Below are 22,297 nucleotides of genomic sequence, written 5' to 3'. Positions count from 1 at the left end.
GCCACCCTGGGTGCTCTGGTTCCTGCCACCCGTGGATAAGCGAAGCACAGTAGGCCGGAAGGATGGCATCGTGGGGCACAGCAGGCTGCCAGGCCTCTCTGGCTCCCACTGCACACGTGGTGAGTGTGGCAGGAGGGATGGGGGAGGTAACTCATGCTGCCGCTGCGACAGGCATCCTTAATAGCCCAGGCTGCATTGCTTGAGGAAGGAGGTAAGGGGACAGGGCGGAGGGGGATAGAGTTGCCAGGTGTCTGGTAGTGACCCAGACAACCTGGTATTTTCACCTCCTGTCCAGTAAAAATATTCAGAAAATACCAGACACATAAAATGTCTGATATTTTCTGATGTTTTTTCCCTGCCAGGAGGCAAAAATACCGGAAACCTGGCAACTCTACACACACTCAGCAACGGGGCCCAGCCCCAGGCCCCTCCGGCCCCTTCCTCCAGTTACCTGGTTCCGCAGGGGAGCTGTCTTCTGGCTCGGAGCAGGAAAACAAGATGGCCACTGGCAAAAAACCACAAAGGCCTTTCTTAAAGGGGCCATGCTGGTGGGGGCAGGGGAGGGGGTGTTAATTTTTTTTTTTTTTTTTTGCTTAATAACTCTCAGGGTCTTTTTTTTTTCTTTTTGCTCAACAACTTTGGTCTCCCCCCTTTTTTTTCTCAACAGAATTTTTTCCCTGGTGTTTTTTTTTGGGAGGGGGGAGCAGAGGGTGTTAGGTATTTTGGGTTAAACCATCTGGCAGCCCTAGAGGTGGAGCAGGGGCAGGGCTTAAGGGAAGAGTGAACTGAGGGCAGGGAAGGAGCAGGCCTGCAGCAGAGGGGTTTCCCCAGGTCTTGTGCCTGGGAGGAGGTTGCCCCAGGCCCCACATCCCTCTTGAGACAGCCCTACCTGAAACTTCTACATGGTCTGCCAAGAAGTGTCACCAATAATCACAGGGGGAGACACACACACTAGAATGGTGTGTCTCAATCAGTGTTGCCAGGTCTCAATTTTATCCCGAGTCTCATGCTACTTGCCATTTTACCTGAAGCCCAGTCTCCTGGGGTCATGTTATTGTGAAAGAGTCCCAGCTTTCACCTCTTTTTGAAACATGCATTTCTTGCAAGCATGGATGCAGAGAAAGGCTTTATAAAATATATATATATATATGGGAGATTGCCTATCTCCTAAAACTGGAAGGGACCTTGAAAGGTCATTGAGTCTAGTCCCCTACCTTCTCAACAGGACCATCCCTGATGAATTTTTGCCCCAAATAGCCCCTGCAAGGATTGAACTTACAACCTTGGGTTTAGCAGGCCAATGCTCAAATCACTGAGCTATCCCTCCCCCTTTAAAGAAGTGAAAGCTGAGGATCAAAATCAAGAAGATAAAAAATTAACCAATTTATTTTCCGTGTATCATGATTTTCAGCCACTTGTGTGGTTCTTAGGGACCTGACACAATGCATGGGGCTGGCAATCCTGCATAATGAACCAAAAGGATTAGTATTATTATTTATTCAGACCCATAAATACATATATAGTAGACACCTGTAAAAAATAAATCAAGCGTTATTGCACCGCAGTCGTTGGATTTATTGTGATGTTTCCTGGACAGTAGGTCAGTGGAAAACACTAAATACTGCAGTAAATTCCAATGCAACTAGCATATTTTTTTCTTTAAGAGGGAGGTAGCATACCAGCACGGTGCCGTAGTCTTCTCTTGTTTTCAATGTTCTGACAGAAGAATAAAATCTTAACTAGAATAGAGAGAAAACACATTCAATATTCCCTCTAATCTTTTCCATCCATGTCTGGATTTTTTTCATCTATGTGTGGAATAAAGTTTATGTGCACCAAAGCATATGTGAATGTGCACCACCGATAGAAACACAAAACCGAGCTATGGTGCTCTGCTAATCAGCTGGGTGGCATTTGAATTTCTCCTAAGTGGCCACACAAGCACACAGCATAAAGGGAACAGTTTGCATTCATGTGCGGACATAACTGTACACATGCAAGTTCTAAGCTGTGGAAGCAGAGTGGAAAGATTGTTCTTGACATTTTAGCATGCATTTGGGTCACTGCCTTCTTTACTCATGACAAAGCAAAATAGCAACACTTTGGCTGGAATATGGAGTAATGGATCTCTTTTGGCAAGGTCAAACTGGCTGCAGTAAGCATATTTATTTCCATATCCATCTCTCTGTTAGGGTCTCACCCTGATCTGTCTCAGTCAATGGCAAAGTTCCCACTGATTTCAAGATCAGGCCAGGTTGGGCAGCAGAAGTCTGGGAGAGCTAACTGGAAAAGGAAAGTAGGCAAGTGTGAATGCAACACTGGCATTATGCGAGGAGTGGGTCTTAGGTGCTCCAGAAGGCGAGCAAATATAACGGAGGAAGGCTAGTCTCACGGCTAGGGCATTACACTAAGACTCAGGTTCAATTCCTAGCTGTGCACTGTCTTCCCACATGACCTTGGGAAAGTCAGTTCACCTCTCTGTGCCTTAATTCTCCCTCTGTAAAATGGGGATTATACAATTCCCTTCTTCCCAAGAGAGTTGTGACGCTCATTGCATTAATTGCTTGTGAGAAAGGTTAGTAACATAGTGAAGGGGCTGTTGATTAAAAGTTTCAAATAAATAAGAGTTTCATTTACTCGCCCCCTCGCATTTCCGGCCATTGCATTCCAACACCAAGGTGACATTCCCTTAGCCCTGTGAGGCATGGACCGGCTTGGGTCCGAGCTTTAGAGAAATGTAGCTGTGCTGGCCTGACAACAGAGTGGGGAGGCTGCTTGCAAATATGTCTCTTGCTGCTCACAGGTGGCATCCTGTACATGGTTCCTCCTTCAAGCTCAGAGTATGGAATAGGCAGGGCTCGGGACTAACTGGCCCAGTGCTCTATTCCACAATGGCAGTTCCAGCATTCTGTAGTTATTTTCATCCCCTTGAGAATTTGGAAACTGGCAATGTCTCTTTCATATCCCAAGAGGAGTCAATACTAAGAAGGAACCTGGTGATTGGCAGGACTCCTGGCCTGCCAAACAGTTCACCCTGGGCTGCCTCCCATTCCAGTCTCGGAAAACACCAACAGACCAATGACTTGTCCTTGGAGCAGGAAGCAGGGTCCCCTTGCCTTTGCGACCGGCCATCCTGTTCCTCCCGCCCCTTGAGACCTGAGCAATTGGGACCCAAATTACCGAAGGGATTGATTGGGGAGTTGCTGAGGCTCCTGTCAGGGCTCTATATAGTCTTGTCTTGCTTGGGCATAAGCCCTGCCCTCTTTGCTACCTTTGTCACATTGGCGTAAAGCTAACACACATCTCTGTCCCTGTTTCAGATGAGAGAACACGGTCTGATTTAGACATCACTAGACACATACTCCTCCAAGGCCCCGGGAAACCCTCCTCCCCCTCCGTGAAGGAGCGGTCAGCTCTCTATCTCTGTCAGACAGCTGCGGCCGCTGCTCACACAGGCAGCCTCCCACAGTCTGTAAGTATCTCGTGCTTTTCATTCCTGGGCCTTGTATGAGCCACCAAAAGCATCCAGGCAATGTCCAGTCCCAGCAACTGGCTATAAAGAAGGAAAGAGCTCTTGCGCAAGAGAGCTTACACTTGTAAGAAAAGAACGTAGCTCTTGCACAAGAGAGCTTACACTTGTAAGAAAAGAACGTAGCTCTTGCACAAGAAGCCGTCTCTTACCACGCCGTACTGTAAATCTTCTTGCGCAGGAGTGGGTGGACAGTGTGGATGCACTGCGGATTATTGCGCAAAAACAGCCATTCTTGCGCATGAAGCCGCAAGTGTAGACATAGCCATATTGTATATACATTATACACACACACATATGTATTGTGTACGCATATTATTCTATCTTTAATAACTCTCTTCACTTACCGTGCCTATGTTAATCATCTACAATACTCTTGGCTACGTCTACACTGGCACCCTTTTCCGGAAAAGGGATGCAGATGAGACAAGTCGGAATTGCAAATGCAGCGGGAATTTACATTTTCCCCGCTCCATTTGCATGAACATGGCTGTCGCTTTTTTCCGGCTCGGGGCTTTGCCGGAAAAAAAGCGCCAGTCTAGACAGGGATCTTTCGGAAAATAAAGCCTTTTCCGGAAGATCCCTTATTCCTGATTTTAAGAGGAATAAGGAATCTTCCGGAAAAGGCTTTATTTTCCGAAAGATCCCTGTCTAGACTGGCGCTTTTTTCCGGCAAAGCCCGGAGCAGGAAAAGAGCGGCAACCATGTTCATGCAAATGGAGTGGGGAAAATTTAAATCCCCGCTGCATTTGCAATTCCGACTTGTCTCATCTGCATCTCTTTTCCGGAAAAGGGTGCCAGTGTAGACGTAGCCTTGCAGTTTCAGCTGCATGTCATATCATTCACTCCCACCCCTACATTCTTGTGTGGTGTTGCTGTGTGCTGTTAAATGGCTGCGTACTCCACCCCAGGGGTGACCATTTCAGCCGGTAAAACTCATTCCAGGCCTGGTCCTGCTTGCACGGTAGTAACTAGCAAAAGTCAAATACACTTCAAATAGACCCTGGAAGGATGCATCTACACTGCACCCTTATTTTGAGATAACTAGCGTTATTTTGAAATAACAATGCGAACATCTACCCAAAATAATTTTGAAATAACGGATGGCTTATTCTGAAATCTGTAAACCTCATTCTATGAGGAATAATGCCTATTCTGAACTAGCTATTTCAAAATAAGGCCTGTGTAGACACTCCACTGCTGCTATTTCGAAATAGCCCCTCACCTGGGTCGTTCTAAGTTATTCCTTCCCAGTGCCTCCTGGAGCTCTTGAACTAATTTGGAGGCTTCCTGGCAGTGTAGATGTGCTATTTTGAAATAAACTATTTCAGAATAACTATTCTGGCATAGCTTATTTTGAAATAAGCGTGCAGTGTAGACATACCCTAAGATACTTTGTCACCTTGAGTGACATGTCTTCATAGAGAGAACACTGATCGCAACACATCAGCTGTATTGTTCTAGCCTTTCCTTTGGCCACGTGCTGGCCAGGCTGTCAGTGGCACTGGACGCCAGCTCAGCATAACACACCACATCCTACAACCCCTGTGCCCAAGCGATCTGCCGGCCTCAGCCTCCTAAATCACTGGGATTACAGGCATGCACTGCCATGCCCTGTCTCCATAAGATACACAGATAGTAATTTGTAATACGCATTAAGACTTTCAAAAGGTGTCATACAAGAGCCTAACGGAGGCTGAGTACCCCACAGTTCCCACCAACCACAAGGAAAGTTGTGGCTGCGCAGTGCCTTTCAGGATCAGGCTCTGACTAAATCCTAATGGATACACCAATTTCAGAGTGGAAGGGAGCAATTTTCTATGTGATTTCCATTAAACACCTATAGAAAAACACCTCAATATGTCCTATAAGCACCTGTGCTGTCCGTACAGCAGCACACACAAAGTTGGTGCATGCAAACACACGTGTGAGAGGAAACCACACATTCAGGCCTGCGTTTTAGCTGGGAGGCATGCGTAGATATACCCCTGCTAGCTTTGCTCAAGCTAACATGGGCAGCTTCTTGGCCTCCCAAAGACAAGCCCAGCCAGACCCCCGGTACGTCCCACAGGCGACTAGCCCAAGCTACACTAATTGGGTTAGAAGGCTAGCACAAGCAGATAAACTCTCAAATGTAGACATATCCACAGTAAAGCGAGTTTAAGCCCTAGGGCAGTTGTCTGCTCTGAGAAGCAGGATGTCTTAAGCTCTGTTCATGTCCGTTTCCTTACTCATAAATACACAGGTACCAAAAAAAGGGGAGGAGGCAGGGAAAAAAATGTGTCCAGTTGAGAACAATCACTTGAATATGCCCTTCTCAAGCCTTTTAGGTCCCCTCTTATACTCCTTCCGCTCCTACATCAGAGCATCTTTATAGCCACACAACAATGCTCTCATCTCTGCAGGTTCTGATTCCCCTATGCTCCCTTCCCTTTGTACTTATGTGTGTAACACTTCATGCCTCTCCTGCAGTGTACTTATTGGGCCACAAGGGCATTCTTGATTTTCAATTATAATTATTTCTTCTGGGTTTTGTGTCAGAAAAAAATTATTCTGAAATAATAAAAAGTCTAATGTAAGAGCTAGACCACTGAAATGTAAGAGCTAGACCAAGTCACTGAAATACACTGAAATACACTGAAAGGGAAGGTTGGCTCAAGACACGCAACTCCAGCTATGTTAATTGGAATAGAGTTGATGTACCTTGTATTGAGTTTCCCCACCATTCCCACAGCAGGAGGCCAGTGTGAGCAAATGCTTCCATCAGCTTCCCTTGCTCCTTGCAGGAGCAGGAGTACCTGCCACCAATGGGAGCACCTTCTGAGTTTGATTTAGCAGGCCTTAACCAGACTCACTAAATTGAACTCCAGAATATCGATCATGGAGGGTCAATCTTCACTTTAGTGAAGATATGACCTTAGTGTGTTTTATATTCACAACCGTTTTATATAATTGTTTTATTTCTCTTTCAGAATACCACAAAAGAGGACACTGTTCATTGTCTTGACAGCCAGAAAGCAAGCAAGGTAGGACATGCTAAAAAACGTGTTGTTGTCTAACCAAGTCTTTGTGGATTGATGTACAGTGTGATTTAACTACCTGCATATGACAATGAGGTATGCTCTCATGCAGAATATGGAGGTCTGACACCTTAACTACCCAGCCATATTTAGCACTTATTTATGGGGTTAAAATTGCCTTTACGTAAATAGGTCCAAGAATTTAGAAATATGTCAGCTCATATGAAACTGATGTGTTTTGCAACTTGACATGAAGTATATGGATTCTGGACTTTTGTCACTAAGATTCAATACATTTTTTTTTAAACTGGAAGCATTTGAGTGTTTAATGGAGTGAATTAGCATTGCACATGACCAATCCTGAGTGAAAAAATATGCAAAGCATAATGGCATGCAAAGGTTTTTACTCCTATTGAAAGATGAATAATTAGAATTATGGCCTCTCTTAGGTAATAATTATTAGCATCAGCTATCTCCATTTGTAAAATCTCCTATGCAATATAGGTACTGTGAGTTCAACATAGGACGATGCCATACCACCATCAAACTAGGGAGCAAAGTCAAAGTATAAACAGACAAAATTCTAATGTCACATTCACTTCATTTTACCAAAGATTCCTTTAACTGAGGGCCAAATTTGGTCCAGTAGGTTTGTCAGGAATCTACTGGTGTAACTTAGACCTCCTCCTGTTTCCTCAAAGTGTGTATGTGACAGTTGCTTTGATTTCTTTCTTCCTACTTAGTCCCCTTCTTATGTAACACGTCTGAATTTGGCCCACCCAGTGTCTCTAAACTGGTTTAACTCACATGTCGAGGAGTCAGAAGGGAAGACTACATAAGAAAAAGTAACGAGGAGCTGGGTTTCAGACAGTGGAGACTGGGCCTGCCAACAGAGGGGGTCAAGGGCGATAACTTTCCCAGGGCCTGCCAATTCAAAGGGCCCCAGAGCTCCCAGCCACTGCTGTGGCACTAGCGGCTGGAGACCATGCCCTTTAGAGCACATCCAGAGCACCTTGCTGTGCACTCCATGTGGCTCTGAGGGCTGGCTGGCACTGGCCCCACCCCTTCCACTCAAGGCCCCGCCCCTTCCAGGAGCATGGAGCCTGCCCCTCCCACCTTGCCCAGGGGCTTGCAGAGGCTGTTGGCTCCCCTGGTGGACGTTAAAGGAGATCACACATTCCCACTATGCCCTTTTGCACATTTTCTTCTGCCTCCATGATGTGTAAGATACTCTCCTCTACAGATCACAAGTGGGCATGAGGGGGGTCTCACACTCAACTCTCATTTTGGCCCAATACCCATGGCTTTCCCAGTTAAATGTCACCTATGTTTTCCAAATGTATTCACTACTGTTGTCCCCCCTGGAGCCACATAGTTTACTGCTATGGGAATTCTGTGCCAAAACATTAAAAATTCTGTGCATCATTTTAAAATTGTGCACATTTTATCTGTCAAAGTAACACTTTGCCTAATCACACCAGTTTCAATTATTTTGGTAATTTATTTCAAAATACCGGTCAGTAAATATATCTGTAACAACAGAAACCCCATATGACAGCCCAGTCCCTTTTTCTCTGCCCTCTTCACCCCTCAGAGCCCAGCGGGGGGGGGGGGACAGACATTCACACCCCTCCTTCCCAGAGCTAAGCCATGGCATCCCCAGCCCAGATACCCACCTCGCTGCCCATCAGAGCCTAGGAGAGAGAGAAAGCCGGATGCTTGGTCCTGGGCTTGAATGGAGTTTCCTGCATGCTGAGCTCTCCTTCTCCCAAGTGTGTGGGGAACTGCAGCTGCTGGGAACCCTCTAGTTCTCTCCCACTCCTCCTGGGCAGTCTCTTCTATGTGCCAGCTTGGTTCTGCCAGCTCCAGCTGCCCCTACAGGCATCCAGCAGCACTGCAGCCCATTTCTGTGAGGGGAAAGGAAATTCTGCTAAAAAAAACACACACATTAATTTCCACAACAGTTTGCTTTGCACATTGGTGCAGAATTCCCCCAGAAGCAATAGCCAAGTCACAACCGAGGAAATCATGAATCCAGTCACATTTTCCTTCATTCTGGAGATGCAGGATGCACAGATGTAGGAGGCACCATCCTACTCACTGAGTTCTGTCTCCTCGTCGGGTCTTCTCCCCTCTGATTACCAGGGAGCTGTCGTTCCACTGGCTTCCTTCTGAATCCAGACCTGGGCCTTCATTGTGCAGGCCCACTGCAGCACTGCTCACCTGAACAATCTAAGCCGGGCATTCGCCCCCTGCTATTCAGACATGCCCCCATGGGCAGCAGGTATAATAGACGGGAGAAAGGCTTTCCCTTCCCAAACCATCAGACTGGCCCCACCCACACTCTGCCCCCAGAACACCTCATGTTCCAGGCAGGGGAGGCTGGGGCCATGCAATGCCTGCTTTCCCCACGCTCCAGACCTAGGGAGGCTGGGGCCACATGCTGCCCACCCTCTCCGTGCTCCAGGGCCAGAGAGCTGGGGCTGCACACTGCCCCACCTTCCTGTGGTACTGGAGGGGGTGGCTTGGCTCCTGTAGGGGTGTGGCATGGGCAGAAGGGGCGGGGCTGGGAGCAGGGTGTGGAGGCTTGTCTCCTCAGCCCAGTCTTTACGCACCACCAGGGCCGGCCCACAAAATTTTGGAATCTGAGGCAGGGAGCTCAAATGACGCCCCCATACCTCCTCGCTTGGGCCAAAACTTCTAAACTATGGGTCCTAGTGATGCCTCTCCCCACCCCCACCCCCCACAGTCTGGCCCCTGAGGCAGCCGCCTCAGTTCGCCTCCTGGTAAGGCCAGTCCTGCCCACCACCCATGCAAACTCCCGATAATGTTATGTGGATGCTCATCCTCTCTTGCTAACACTGTCCCAATCCGGTGACACTCCAGCTGTGGGGATTCTAGAGGACCAGTGGTAGGAAAGTGTGGATTAGAGACCTCGCTTTGAACTGCCATGCTGTGGAAAGTGATTTAACACTGTAACCCTCAGCCTGGGAAGAGTTTGCTGTGGCATGGTGTGTTGGCGTGCTGTGTGCTGCAGCCTGCGACTTATGGAACTCATATTCCACAGGTGCATGGGCTTTCCTCACGTGTTTGCTGTGCTTGCTACTAACGAGCACCGGGCCGGTAGGGAGAGATAAAGCTGATGTTTAAAACTGTTTCCCCAAAGATGGCAGAGTTTCAGAACCAGACGTCCTCTAAAGTGAATGGCAAGAAAGTAGAAGAGGACTTACCTCCTCCTCCCCTGCAAGATTCTTTCCAGGCCTCTGCTTCCCTGGCTGGTAGCCAGGATTCAAACCCCCTGCCTCCTCCTCCCCCTAAGGAATCCTTCTCCAAGTTCTACCAGCAGCGCCAGGTGAATGAGCTGAAGAGGCTCTACAGGCACATGCACCCTGAACTGAGGAAGAACCTGGAGGAAGCTGTAACCGAGGACCTGGCAGAAATGCTCAGTGCTGAAGATCCCAGTGCCCCAGCCTCAGTGAATTTGGACGCGGTGCTCCCGGGGGAGGTTCAGTCCATGCGCTGGATCTTTGAAAACTGGACCCTAGATTCTATTGGGGAGCATCAAGCCACCAAGAAGTTGGCGGAGGAGGAAACCATCCCAAGCGGGGATGTGAAAAGCACCTCCAGGAGGTTCGAAAGCCAGGCACTCAATGGAGAGGGATTGTCAGCAGTGACCAAAGGGCCCGAGACAGACCACACCAAAGGGGATGTGCGTACAGCCAGGTGGCTGTTTGAAACCCAGCCGCTGGACTCATTAAACAAACTGTACTCAGATGAAACAGACGTGCAGGAGGCAGTTCTTAAAGAGCCTGTTCAAAGAGGGGATGTGAAAGGTGCCAAGCAACTCTTTGAAACCTACTCCCTGGAGGCGCTGGGCCACTGCAGCTCTGTGGAGGAGCAGAGCATCCTGAAGCTCAAATCAGAAATCCAGGAGCTAAAGGGTGACGTCAAGAAAACCATCAAGCTGTTCCAGACAGAGCCACTTTGTGCTATCAGAGACAAAACGGGTGCCATCCATGAGATCAAATCCGTCTGCAGAGAAGAAATACAGAGCAATGCAGTCAGGACCGCGCGCTGGCTGTTTGAGACTCAGCCACTGGATACCATCAACAAGGACACCTCCAAAGTGCAAATTATCCGGGGGATTTCATTAGAAGAGGCAGGAAGGAGGGATGTCAGTGGAGCTAGGTGGATGTTTGAAACTCAACCTCTAGATGCAATCAAAGAATTGACAGTAGAAGAAAAGGATTTCAAGGCTTCCATGGATTTTGTGGAAGGGGCAGATGTCAGTAAGCAGCGTCTACTTTTTGAGACCCAGCCTCTCGACTCTCTGAAAGGAGAAGACTCAGACAGCATCCCAGCCAAGGAAGAAGTCATCGGTGGTGATGTGAAATCTACGCTCTGGCTGTTTGAAACCCAACCAATGGAAACCCTGAAAGATAATTTTGAAGTGGGCTGTTTAAAGAGAGTGGGGGTTTTGGAAGAGGAGAAGGGGGATGTGAAGCAAAGAAAGCACGTCTTTGAGACCTGTCCCTTAGGCAGCATCTCCAAGGCATCCTCTGAAGACCTCCCAGTCTCTAATGTACACGAGGTGATGAAGGGGGATGTGAAATCTTTCAAAAACTTGTTTGAGACTCTCCCTTTAGACAGCATTAAGCAGGCTGATTCTGAGCCCATCACCAAACCAGAAGAAGAGATAACAGCTGGGAACGTTAAAGCCAACCAGTTCCTATTTGAGACAACACCTTTGTACGCCATCGAAGACAGCTTGGGAAACTTCCACAAAGTTACCTCTGTAAGCAGAGAGCAGGTCCTGAGCGGTGATGTCAAGAACTACAAATGGATGTTTGAAACCAGACCTCTGGACCAGTTTGATGACAGCACCGAGAAGGTGGATATCATCCGAGGGATCACAAAGCAGGAAGTGATAGCTGGTGATGTCAGAACTGCAAAATGGCTCTTTGAAACCCAGCCCATTGACGTCATCCATCACCGGGCCAACCAAGCCGAAGAGCACACCTCGGTGAAAAGGGAGGTTTCCCAGCGGGGTGACGTGAAGACCTGCCGGTGGCTGTTTGAGACGCAGCCTGTTGACACCCTGTATGAGAAGGTGGAGAGAAAGCAGGAAGGGGAAAGCTCTGTGCCGCAGGCTGACGTTAAGTCATATACGTGGATGTTTGAGACCCAGCCACTGGACTCCCTGAAAGGCCAGGAGGAGCAGTATTTGCAGATCAGCAAAGCCTACTGCCAAGATGACTTACAAGGAGTCAACGTCAAAACAGTCAGACATCTGTTTGAGACTGAACCACTGGCCAGCAATGCCTCTGGTGAGACTGACTCAAAGAAGATGGTCAGGTACTCCAGCCATGTGGAGATACAGTCCGGGGAAGTGTCTCGGGTGAAGGAGTTCTTTGAAGCCAAGCCCTTAGATGTACAGGGTAAACTGGCTGCAGCCACAAAAGAGACTGGCGTCCCTGCAGATGGGAACATTGAAGCTGGGTCAGTACACAAGTTCACCTGGCTCTTTGAGAACTTCCCCATGGACACTATAAAGAGCAATACTGAGGGCATCCAAGAAATCCCCCCAGAGAAGGATATTGAAGGGGGAAATATCCAGGGCAAGAGGTTCATTTTTGAGACCTACTCCCTTGACCAGATTCATGACAAGGTGGATGAGACGGAGATCAAGAGGATCCAGGAAGAGACAATGAGCAAAGCTAGTATCAAGTCCTGCACCATGCTCTTTGAGAGCCAACCCCTGTATGCCATCCAGGACAAGGAGGGGGAATACCATGAGGTCACCTCAGTGAAGAAGGAAGAAATAATGAAAGGTGACTTGAAAGGCGCTCGGTGGCTCTTCGAAACCAAACCTCTGGATCAGATCAAGAAGGAGGAAGAGGTGTTTGTGATCAGGGCTGTCACCCAAGAGGACATAAAGAAAGGGGATGTCCAGTCTGCCCGATGGAGGTTTGAGACTGAGCCTCTCGATTCCTTCTCTGGGGGGAAGAGGTCTGTGGCCAGGACTGTGGACGATGTACAAAAAGGAGATGTCCAGTCCAACAGGGAGCTTTTCGAGTCTCAGCAGGTGAGCCGGAAGAAATACGTGAGGATGGTCAGCGTCAGCGACGTCCAGCAGGGTGATGTGAGGACATCCACCTGGCTTTTTGAGAACCAGCCCATTGATTCCCTGAGGGGGGAGTCGGAAGGGAGCTCCAGCATGACCACCGTGCAGAGAGAAGACAGCCGGAAAGGGGATGTGAAGCGTTGCACGTGGCTGTTTGAAACTCAGCCCATGGACAGCCTCAAAGACCCCGAGGGACCTGCCAAGGGCAACGCCCCAGAGGTGGTCCCTCATGCTGACGTGAAGAGTACAACGTGGCTGTTTGAAACCACCCCCCTGGATAGATTCAGCTCTTCTAAGCACAGAACCGAAATGGAGGTGAGCGAGAGGACTGTGAAGGAGACTTTGGAAGGCCTCTGTGCCTGCCAGGCCATCCAGCATGATGGGATCCTCATTGAAGCCAACGACAGAGGGAGCGTGAGGATGGTGAAGTACCAGCTCAGCAGGCAAGGTACTCCAGAGATCCAAAAGGAAGAGATTATGGGAGGCAATTTGCAAAGGATCATGCTGCAGCTACTGCACAGGACCAATATGGAGGCCCAGGGGACGCTGGTGGAGGAGGACGAGGAGGGCAAAATCAAAGTCAGTCCCTTGCAGCTACTGGACCCAAGCGAAGCCAATAAAAGCAAAGAGGAGTTGAGGGATGATGTAGCTAAGGCTCTCCAAAGTCTCCTTAACCAAGATGCCTCCATCAAAAAGGGAATGGTCATGCAAGAGACAGTGGCGGGGTCAGTGAGGTTGACTATCTACTCCCTCCTGCACCACTCCATCCAGCAGGAAGTTGTCAAGGGGGATGTGAAATCAACCATCGGGAACCTGCTGGCTTCCTCGCAAGAGCAGAGGACAATGGCGACTGTCAAACGGGAGGACAACGAGAAGGGGAACGTCCATCTGTACACCAGCTGCATCGAGAAGGGAGACCTGGACTATTTAAAGAACCTCCAGCGAGAGTCCGAGATAGAGTCCCTTGTCTCCTCCCAAGCAGAACAGGAGACAGCAGGGCCCATCCAGCAGGATGTGCAGGGGGGAAATAGGCACACCTTGCAACAGGAAGAACCAGGAGATAAAGGGGCTGCAGATGTGGGGCAAGGGGGCATGAAGGGGGCTAAAAGAGTGCTAATGTGTGAAGGAGTTAGCAAAGAGAACGTGTTAGCAAGAGAGGTAGTACATGCAGGTGACACAGACTCCCCCCTGCAGTGTCTCGGGCAAACTTTGAGCTTACCCGCAGCAGTGGAACAGGAAGATATTGTGCCTAGGGATAGTCAGGTGACCCCCCAGTCACTGCAAAAGACTCAGAATGGCAGCAAGAAGGCAGAGAGGGGGGTGAAAATTGCACCACCAGGAGCAACTGCCCCCAAAGCAGCAGCTCAGAGAGATGACATGGCCAGAAGCCAGCATTCAGTGGCAGGGGAAACCAACCCGATGACAAAAAAACTGGAAGAGCAGGCTCTTGGAAGTGACCTTCAAGCTGCAATGCAAAGCCTGAGGCTAGCCACAGCAGAGGCACAAAGCATTCAGCACCAAGTCCAGAGCAAGCTCCGCAAGAGCACGGAGGAAATTCATCTGGTCCCTAAGCAGCAGGCAGCCAGCACTTCAGTGACCCTGCAGTCGACTGTTCGCAAACAGGAATGTGCACCTGCCACGCAGCATCAAGCTAGCGCCGCCTTCGCAGTCCAGGAGTCACCCAAGTCCCACACAAGTGTCCCTCAGAAGCGCATGGCATCACACAAAAAGGTCAGTGCTCCCGAGGAAGGAGAGGGAGGACAGCATTTGGGCCAGGAAAGCCAAGTTATGCCTAGTGCAGATGTTAGCATTGACGGTCTGTGTACTGCCAAGCCAGTAACACCCTGTGTAAGCCCTTTTATTGAGTCTGATTACAAAGAGCAATCAGTGCAAGAAGAAAGAGAGCAAGATGTAATGCTCAGAGGGGATGTAAAGACAGCGCTCAGAGCACTGCAAAGTGCTGCGACAGACCAGAGACAAGTAGAGAAGGAGGATGTTGTTCGAGGTAACTTAAAGGCCACCCTTCAGTCGCTGGAGAAGTCTAATGTTAATGTCTCCAAAGGGGACTTTAAAGCCGCTATGATATACAGAAATGCAGGGCAGGCATATTCCATAAGTAAAAAGGAAAACGAGACTCAATCAATTATTAACCAGACAGCGATAGTGGCCTCAGGGTCCCAGTCTGATAATGACTTTCCTCCTCCTCCTCCAGTTGCTGTGATGAAAACTAAGTGCGGTCCACCCACGGCACAAGCAAGAGAAGCTACCCCTTCCCAACCAAGCAAAAAGGATGAAGCCCTAGGATGTACTGTGCCCATGCACAATGCTCTCCCTAAATCACTCACGACTGCCTCCGCCAAAGCCAATGATCAGAAGCCTTCAGAGAAACCAGCCATTCCCCCCAAACGGGAAATTACTGCCCCGCCACGGAGGAAACCTATTCCACCTCCAAAACCTGAGCGCTTGCTGCACCAGGCACCTTCGTACCCTGCTAGGAGCAGCAAAGGGATGTTGGCAAAGCCAGTCCCACCCCCACTACCTCCTAAACCTCCAGGCCTGAGTGAGTTAAGCAAAGCAAAAACCCCACCCATAAATCAGACAAAGGAGTTGTGTTGTTCTGATGCTTCCGCTCAAGTGGGATGTGGAGATGGTCTGTCAAAGTGCTGCATCTCTCAAACATCCGTGGCCAACGCAGCTATGGTAAAGAACCAGAACTCTGAGGAGAAAGCACCAAAAGACATCATCAAAACACCTCTTCAGATAGCCGAGGAAAGGTACAAAGCAATCAAGGAAGAACAGAGCAAGCAAGAGTCAGTTGACTCTATGACATCAAAGCCACATAAAAATGGAGTGTCTGGCTCTGAAACAGAACATATGATGACCAAAGAGAAGGCAACAGCTCCAGAACATGTGATGGCCAAAGAGAAGGCAACAGCTCCTAAGAACTGCTGTCCAGCTGAGGAAATTCAGGGATGCAGACTTTCATCTGGCCAAGAGAACAACTGCACATTAACATCAGGACAAGAATGTCTGGGTAGCTATCAGTTGGGTCTTACTAAACCAGAGAATCAGAATAAGCCATGTGCTATGAGTCAAGCCACCCTTCTGAGGAAAGGATCTGCCACAGCATTAAATGCCTCACCTAAGACAGAAAGTGCAAGCATATCTAGTGCCTATGGGTCATGGGATAAGCATAACACAACAATGAAAACAAATCAGAGAAGACAAGAAGAGCTGTCAGCATCTTCCCACCAGTATCCAAGGGACCTCTTTAAGGAGCAGCAGCAAGTGAACAGCGGACAAGTGGGAGATCTTGAAGCGAAGAAGGAGCAGCTTGCCCAAGAGAAACCAGTGGTGGTCATGCGAGAAAAGCCCTGCCGAGAAACAGAGGACGAACGTCGCAAGCGGCTGTCTTTCCACAAGGAGGAGATCATGAAGGGCAGTGTCAAGGAGGCTATGGAGATCTTTGAGAACCTGCGGAGGCAGGAGGAGTTGCAAGAGATCCTGACCCGAGTGAAGGAGTTTGAAGAAGAGACATTCAAGGTGGATGTGAAAGCCCTGAGGAGCTTCTTTGAGAATGTTCCAGAATGGGTGGTGCATGAGAGGGTTCACCAAGCCAAGCAGCAGCACAAAGCCGAGAAGACTGAGCAAATGGCAAAGGAAGACTCTGACAGCGTCTCTTCCGTGGAGCTGGCTTTTGAGGACCTGGAAAGGGCAAGTGCTGAGATCATCCACCTGAAGGAGCAGACTCTCGCCAGGCTGCTGGACATCGAGGAGGCCATTAGGAAAGCTCTCTCTTCCGTTTCTCATCTAAAGTCAGAAGCAGACATAGCTGGGCTCTCTGGGCTCTTCAAGGAGTCTCTGGGGAATGCCCAGAGCCCTGCAACCAGCACCAATATCCGCAAGATCAGCATCGTGTCCAGCAAAGCCAAGCAAGAGAAAGCAGCACAAGGGACACCGAATGCAGCATCTGTGGGAAGTGCAAATGTGTCGGAAAAGACGGAGATGCCCAAGGGAGAGCTAGAAGTTCCCTGCGTCATTCAGCAGCGTGTAAATTCTCCATCCTCACCTTCTTATATCTCCATTGAATCTGCTGCCAGAAAGCCTGTGGAATCACCCAGGACAGTGTATCCCCCCCAGGATGCCCCCTTACCAGATTATCCCACCATGCCAGGGAAAAGAGACACGTTCACTCAGGACATCTTTAACTCATTAACTCGCAAATCAATAGGCTCTGGTGGATGCAATCCAGCTCCCTTTGAGAGCGAACAGGAGCCCATCCAGATGAAGATAGGATCGAACTCAATTAGGCAACACCGTCTTAGCAACTCGGTGCCCCAACTCAGTGACCATAGTGACAAAGAGCAATGCACACCGGACATATCCAAAGGCAGCTGCCGTGGTGCCGTCAAAGGAGGCTTTTCTGACTACAGCTCCAAAGCCCCTCTGAACATCTCTAGCCCACAGAATGCAAGGCGGCAGAAAAGCATCCTAGAACTGCAGACAGGCCCAGACGGATCCAAACTTTACGGAGCCACCAGAACCGTGACCGAGCAGTACGAGGAAGTGGATGAGTTCGGAAACAAGATCATCACTTCGTCTACCACTGTCACCAAGCAATCAGAGACCCAAACCTCCTCCACCTGCAGTGTGGTCTCTCCTCCCCGGTATGAGATAACCGCCTCGCCCCTCCTTCGGCGATACCTACACAGCCCAAGTGAAGACTTCCACTCAAATGGTAGTTTCCAGGAAAGTGGGGTGGTCTTTGTCACGTTTGGTAACTCCAAGCCAAAGAAGTAGAGGGCTTTGAATAATGGGAGATTGCAGAAAAAACAAGTAATTCACCGATCTAACCATGTGATGTAAAGGAACTCTGCCAAGCCCTGTGATTCTTTCCAAATATTTACCTAGTCTTTGGCATACAGACACAATAGATGCATTCAGGGGCAGCACTTGTGGTAAACAACACACGTCACTTCACCAGCCTGGCAGACCCCACATGTGAAGAGCTGAAACTTTGATAGAAGCACAAGCAAGAACATAAACAAAAGGGTGTTTTAAGGTGGTTTCTTCTCCTCTGAATAGTATTTGCGGTTGTGTCCAGGGCATCTCTGAATCCAGGCAGAAAAAAGGTCAGTTAGAGCCAACCAAAAGACCAGCCTGTCTGGGTACTTTGGAAACCGATTCATTTATCCTCTTTCTGATAGCAGTGCTGACCTCCCAACAAGCATACGTTATCACACAGACACACACACACATATGTACACACCCATGGGTGGGTTGGAATAGGATTCTCTTAGCTATTAGAAGAAATAACACCTTCAAATTGCTTTTGGAGGATAGGGGGAGAGACACTTTGCAAAAGCTCAGTACATAGCAAGTATTCAGTAGTACCTAAAATTGTATGAATTAGGATTCCCAGGGTGTTTGTGAGTGTCTTTCCCCCTCAGAAGGACATGAAGGAAGATGCTCTGGTTAAGACTACAATAAGTTCAACTAAAGAAATAGATGGTTATTGCTTTCCTTTTTTTTCTAGACCTGTAATTTATTATTCATTATATACAAAATCTTTTATTTTAAAGTCCATGCATTCTTATGTGTAATGTTTAAATCCATTTTGAAACATTGTAAAGAAATTTTCTTTTTATTATGAACTTGTTTTGTACATCCTCAACACAAGATTTTAGATATTCTGAGCCCTCCCCCTTTTTTAATTTTTATTGCGCATTTTGAAGGTAAACATTACCTCTGAAAACACTCTGGTCTGGTTATTTGTTTTGTCATTTGTTTGATTGAGTTCCAAGTACTTAGCATTCCTCTGTACTTAGCATTCCTCTGATGATGAACTAGTTGAGTCTTTTGTGGTCACCACCCAGCTTTATCAGTGGACGCTAAAAAGAAAACAGAGCTAGAAACGATAGGAACAAAAACTGAATTGTGAATTTTCAATACAAATGTATTTCCAAAAGAAATCCACCAAAAACCTGGAAAAATGTTATTTTCCAAGCTTTTCCTCTTTTACGGCCATATTATTTTGAAAATTCAAAATTAAAAGAAAAATTCTGCGTATTTTGACCAGCTATAAAAACAGGAGTGAAGAATGTATCTAATGTTTGGCAAGTTGATTGGCGTTCATGAGGACTACCTTGTGATTTGGTCATACAAGGGAGCAAGAATCCCACCTGACTGCCAGGCTAATTTGGGTGAATCATGTCTGGCTCTGAACTTAGCCTGGTGTAAGTGTCCATATTACAAAGCTACATCTCCGTTGGTGTGTCCTTACTGGTGTTGCAGTCACTCACATGCCTCACTAGAATTTCTGGGACATCACGCGTGGCTTTCAGTGCTATGGTGAGTTGAGCTGCTCCATGAGTCTTTTCCAGTGACTTACAGGAGAACATATCTGTTCTGGGTGCAACTGTAGGAAGGCATTGGAGGACTATCAGCATTGGAGGGTTTAGCTTCGGTCCTCCCTGCCAAGTATGTGGTTCACCTGCCTGAGTGTAAGGAGCACTTGGGCTTTAAGACACCACCACTTTGGGTCAGTGGGGTTTGTGTGTGCTAGTACAGGCCAGTAGCAAGTTACTCCCTCTGCCCAGAGCAAGGAGGAAGCAAAGGTGTGAGGAGTGGCAGGGTGTCTGTGCCCCTCACGGCTACAACGTGGAGCTGCTCAGGCTGTGCCAAAAGTCACAATCTAGCCCCTCCTCTGGAATGGAGATGAGTTGGTGGGGATTTCTCTCAAGCTGCGTGCTGTCTTGGAGAACTTATGCAAAACTCACATAGCAATGTGGCTTAGTGGTTAGCACCCTATGGATTCTCTTCCCAGCAATGCCAGCAGGCATGTTGGGTGATCTTAGGGAAGCCACTTTGCTATTAAGTCCTTCCATTTCCTTTTCTGTAAAAGGGGGGCAACGATACAGATTTCTTTTGCAAACTACTTTGAGATCTACTCATGAAAAGCACAATACAACCGCTAGCAATTATTATCATTTATGATTGTTGTTGTTATTCCTTCTACCAATCCCCGTGCAGAAAGAAGGGGTTCTGACATTTACACTGATGATTAAAGAGAAGAAAGAAATGAAAGAAAATATTTATTCCTGTGGTGTGTCATTAGTAATAGAACCCCTGCTTCAAAAAACCCCAGGGAGCTAAGCGGTGAGCTGAAAAGGACCCAATTATTCTATGCTCCCTGACACTATGGGTGTGTCTACACTACAGGGTTTTTTCAAAAAAAAGTAGCCTTTTTTCAAAAAAAATTCACCTGCGTCTAGACTGCAGCCACATTCTTTTGAAAGTAAATCAAAAGAACGCGGCAGTTTTTTTGATCGCGGTAAACCTCATTCTACGAGGAATAACGCCTTTTTTTGAAAGTACTCTTTCAAAAAAAGGCGCTATTGAATGCAAACTGTGCTTTTTCGAAAGAGAGCATCTAGACTCTCTTTCGAAAAAGTGGCTCGCTTTTTCGAAAAATCTGCTTGCAGTCTAGACTTTCTCTTTCAAAAGAAGCTTTTTTGAAAGATTCTTTCGAAAAAGCCTCCTTTGAAAGAGGCTTGTAGTCTAGACGTAGCCTAGCTGAACTGTGAAAAGGAGGAAGTTAATCAGACTTCATACTTGAGGACATAAGCTGATCAACAGTGTGGAAGCCAGGACGAAACCTTGTCTGCTTAAGCAATGCTGCACCCTGCGTTATAGCTGGTTTATTCCTTCTTTTGAAACATATGGCCTTGGATGATACATTGGGTGGACCGAGTGATCAGATGCAAAATAGACACTCGTGTAAGATACATTAAGAAGGAGCACAGGGGCTAATGCAGGCATCTGATATTGCCATGTGTTGGGGATCTGAGTTCATGCCTCACTCCTTGGGGAGCGGGGTCTTGGAGGACTAAGCTCTGGAAGCAGAGAGCAGTTCCCATATAGCGTGAGGGTGATTCTTCAAGATGACATACTTTGTAGCCCTGATAGGCTCCCGCCAGAGCCTTGATAAGCCTTTCTTGGAGCAGAGGAGCAGGAGGACCTTTTGAAATATAAGCCAAGGGGAAATGGCTCCATCTCTTAGAAAGAAAGCACACACACACATGCAAGAGAGATTTTTAAAAGTGGGGAGGCAAGGGATTGGCTTTGGGCCATATTTACCTGAAGCTGACATTGAGATACTCAGGAGGCAAAGTCAGAAAGACAGGAGGCAATAGGGCAGTTTCAATTCTGGCCAGAACCCAGAAGAAAAGAGATGTACAAAACAGTAAAGCAAAGGGCAAAAGCACCTTGGTCCATGAAGGACACCATCCATTGCGTGAACCCGGTCTTGGGATCCAAGCATTTTAGCGCCCCACTATTGTTTTGTTCAGGATCAATTCTGTAAACAGGACTCAGAGGGTTTATTTTGATTTTTTGGAGTTGCAGTACAAAATGCTTGCACTCTGCTTTCCTTATTCCTCCTTGACACTAGTATTAATTTGTTTCAAGCTGCAAAGATGCTTTACAAAACTGCATATTGCTTGCATGGGCTGTGTTCTGATTCCACATGGTCTCCGATAAACCCAAATACCTTGCACTGCCAGCACTTAATAAATAATAGTCTTATTGTTTGTGTTGTTATTTTCATGGGCTTTTCCAGTGCCTCACTGAGCCATTTATGAGGCTGAAGTAATTTGAGACGCCTTCCCTTCATGCTAGTCTCATCACCCAGGAATGGCAGTATCATGACAAAGATGGATGTTGGATTATTTCAGCTCTATAGGTGGCCCCTTGAAGCATGAAAAAAGCCAAGGAAAAACAAATGCAAATGCCTGTAACATAAATGCAAGTTAAAAAATCACCACATTGTCACTTCCTCATCGCCATTTGAAGTCCCTCCAATAACAATCCCTCTCAAATCCCTCGCACTTTTGTATACTGCTTGGGGGGTCTTTGGATATCGTGTACTACATTGTTTGGAATTTTTGCTCTTCTGTGTCTCTCTGCAGAGGACAGGGGGCATTGTAAATTTTACTTCATGGTGTATTTGCAAGATAAAATTCTAAAAAGAAGAGTGCAGATTACTACACTTAGAAAAGAAAAATCAAATGCACAAATACAAAACCATCTAAGAAGTAATACTGTAAAAAGGGTTTGGGAGTTATAGGAATCACAAATAGAATATGAGCCAACCAGGTGACAGAATTGCAAAAAGAGACTAATATCACTCTGGAGTGCATTAACAGGAGTGCTACATGTAAGACACAAGAGGTCCCAAGTTGCATAAGGGAGGCCTTAGCTGGAGAAATGTATCCAGTTGTGGGCATCAGGCTTTCAAGGAAGTTATGGTCAGACAGGAGGCTGTCCAGACAGCCACAATGATAAACAGTTTAGAAAACCAGGCATATGAGGAAAGGATAAAGAAAACTGAGCATGTTTAGTCTTAAAAAATGAAGCCATTTTGAACACTATTATACTTTAGCTTTCACGTCGTCCCCTGGCAAGGAGTTCCACAAGTTGACTGTGTGTTGTATGAAGTACTTTCCTTTTGTTTGTTTTGAACTCATTGTCTATTTCATCAGGTGACCCATGGTTCTTGTGTTAGGTGAAGGGGTAAAATAACACTTCTGTTTTCACTTTCTCCACACCAGTCATGGCTTTATA

The 22,297-nt window shown here is 47.4% G+C and overlaps 1 protein-coding gene and 1 long non-coding RNA gene across 2 annotated transcripts in view; one reads left to right on the top strand and one right to left on the bottom strand.

Annotated features, from left to right (window-relative positions):
• The window catches only part of XIRP1 (xin actin binding repeat containing 1), a 49,722-nt gene extending 31,268 nt beyond the window's left edge, over positions 1-18,454 (top strand). Inside the window, exons 6-9 of the mRNA XM_075922852.1 lie at positions 3,321-3,472; positions 6,502-6,555; positions 9,716-15,565; positions 15,602-18,454. Of these exons, the coding sequence (XP_075778967.1) occupies positions 3,321-3,472; positions 6,502-6,555; positions 9,716-15,565; positions 15,602-17,473 (7,928 nt within the window). The 3' untranslated portion in view covers positions 17,474-18,454. The remainder of the gene's footprint in view (positions 1-3,320; positions 3,473-6,501; positions 6,556-9,715; positions 15,566-15,601) is intronic.
• Positions 1,607-18,555, bottom strand: LOC142827400 (uncharacterized). The gene is made up of 3 exons (XR_012902131.1): positions 18,420-18,555; positions 8,226-8,456; positions 1,607-1,739 (listed from the first exon to the last, which is right to left on the bottom strand). It is a non-coding gene; the product is annotated as an uncharacterized LOC142827400 (long non-coding RNA).
• Positions 18,556-22,297: the final 3,742 nt, after the last annotated feature.

The sequence above is a fragment of the Pelodiscus sinensis genome, chromosome 2 (genome assembly GCF_049634645.1).
Source record: "Pelodiscus sinensis isolate JC-2024 chromosome 2, ASM4963464v1, whole genome shotgun sequence".
Classification (NCBI taxonomy): domain Eukaryota; kingdom Metazoa; phylum Chordata; order Testudines; family Trionychidae; genus Pelodiscus; species Pelodiscus sinensis.
Note: the sequence above shows the minus strand (reverse complement) of the source record. Positions and strands in the feature narration are given on the sequence as shown.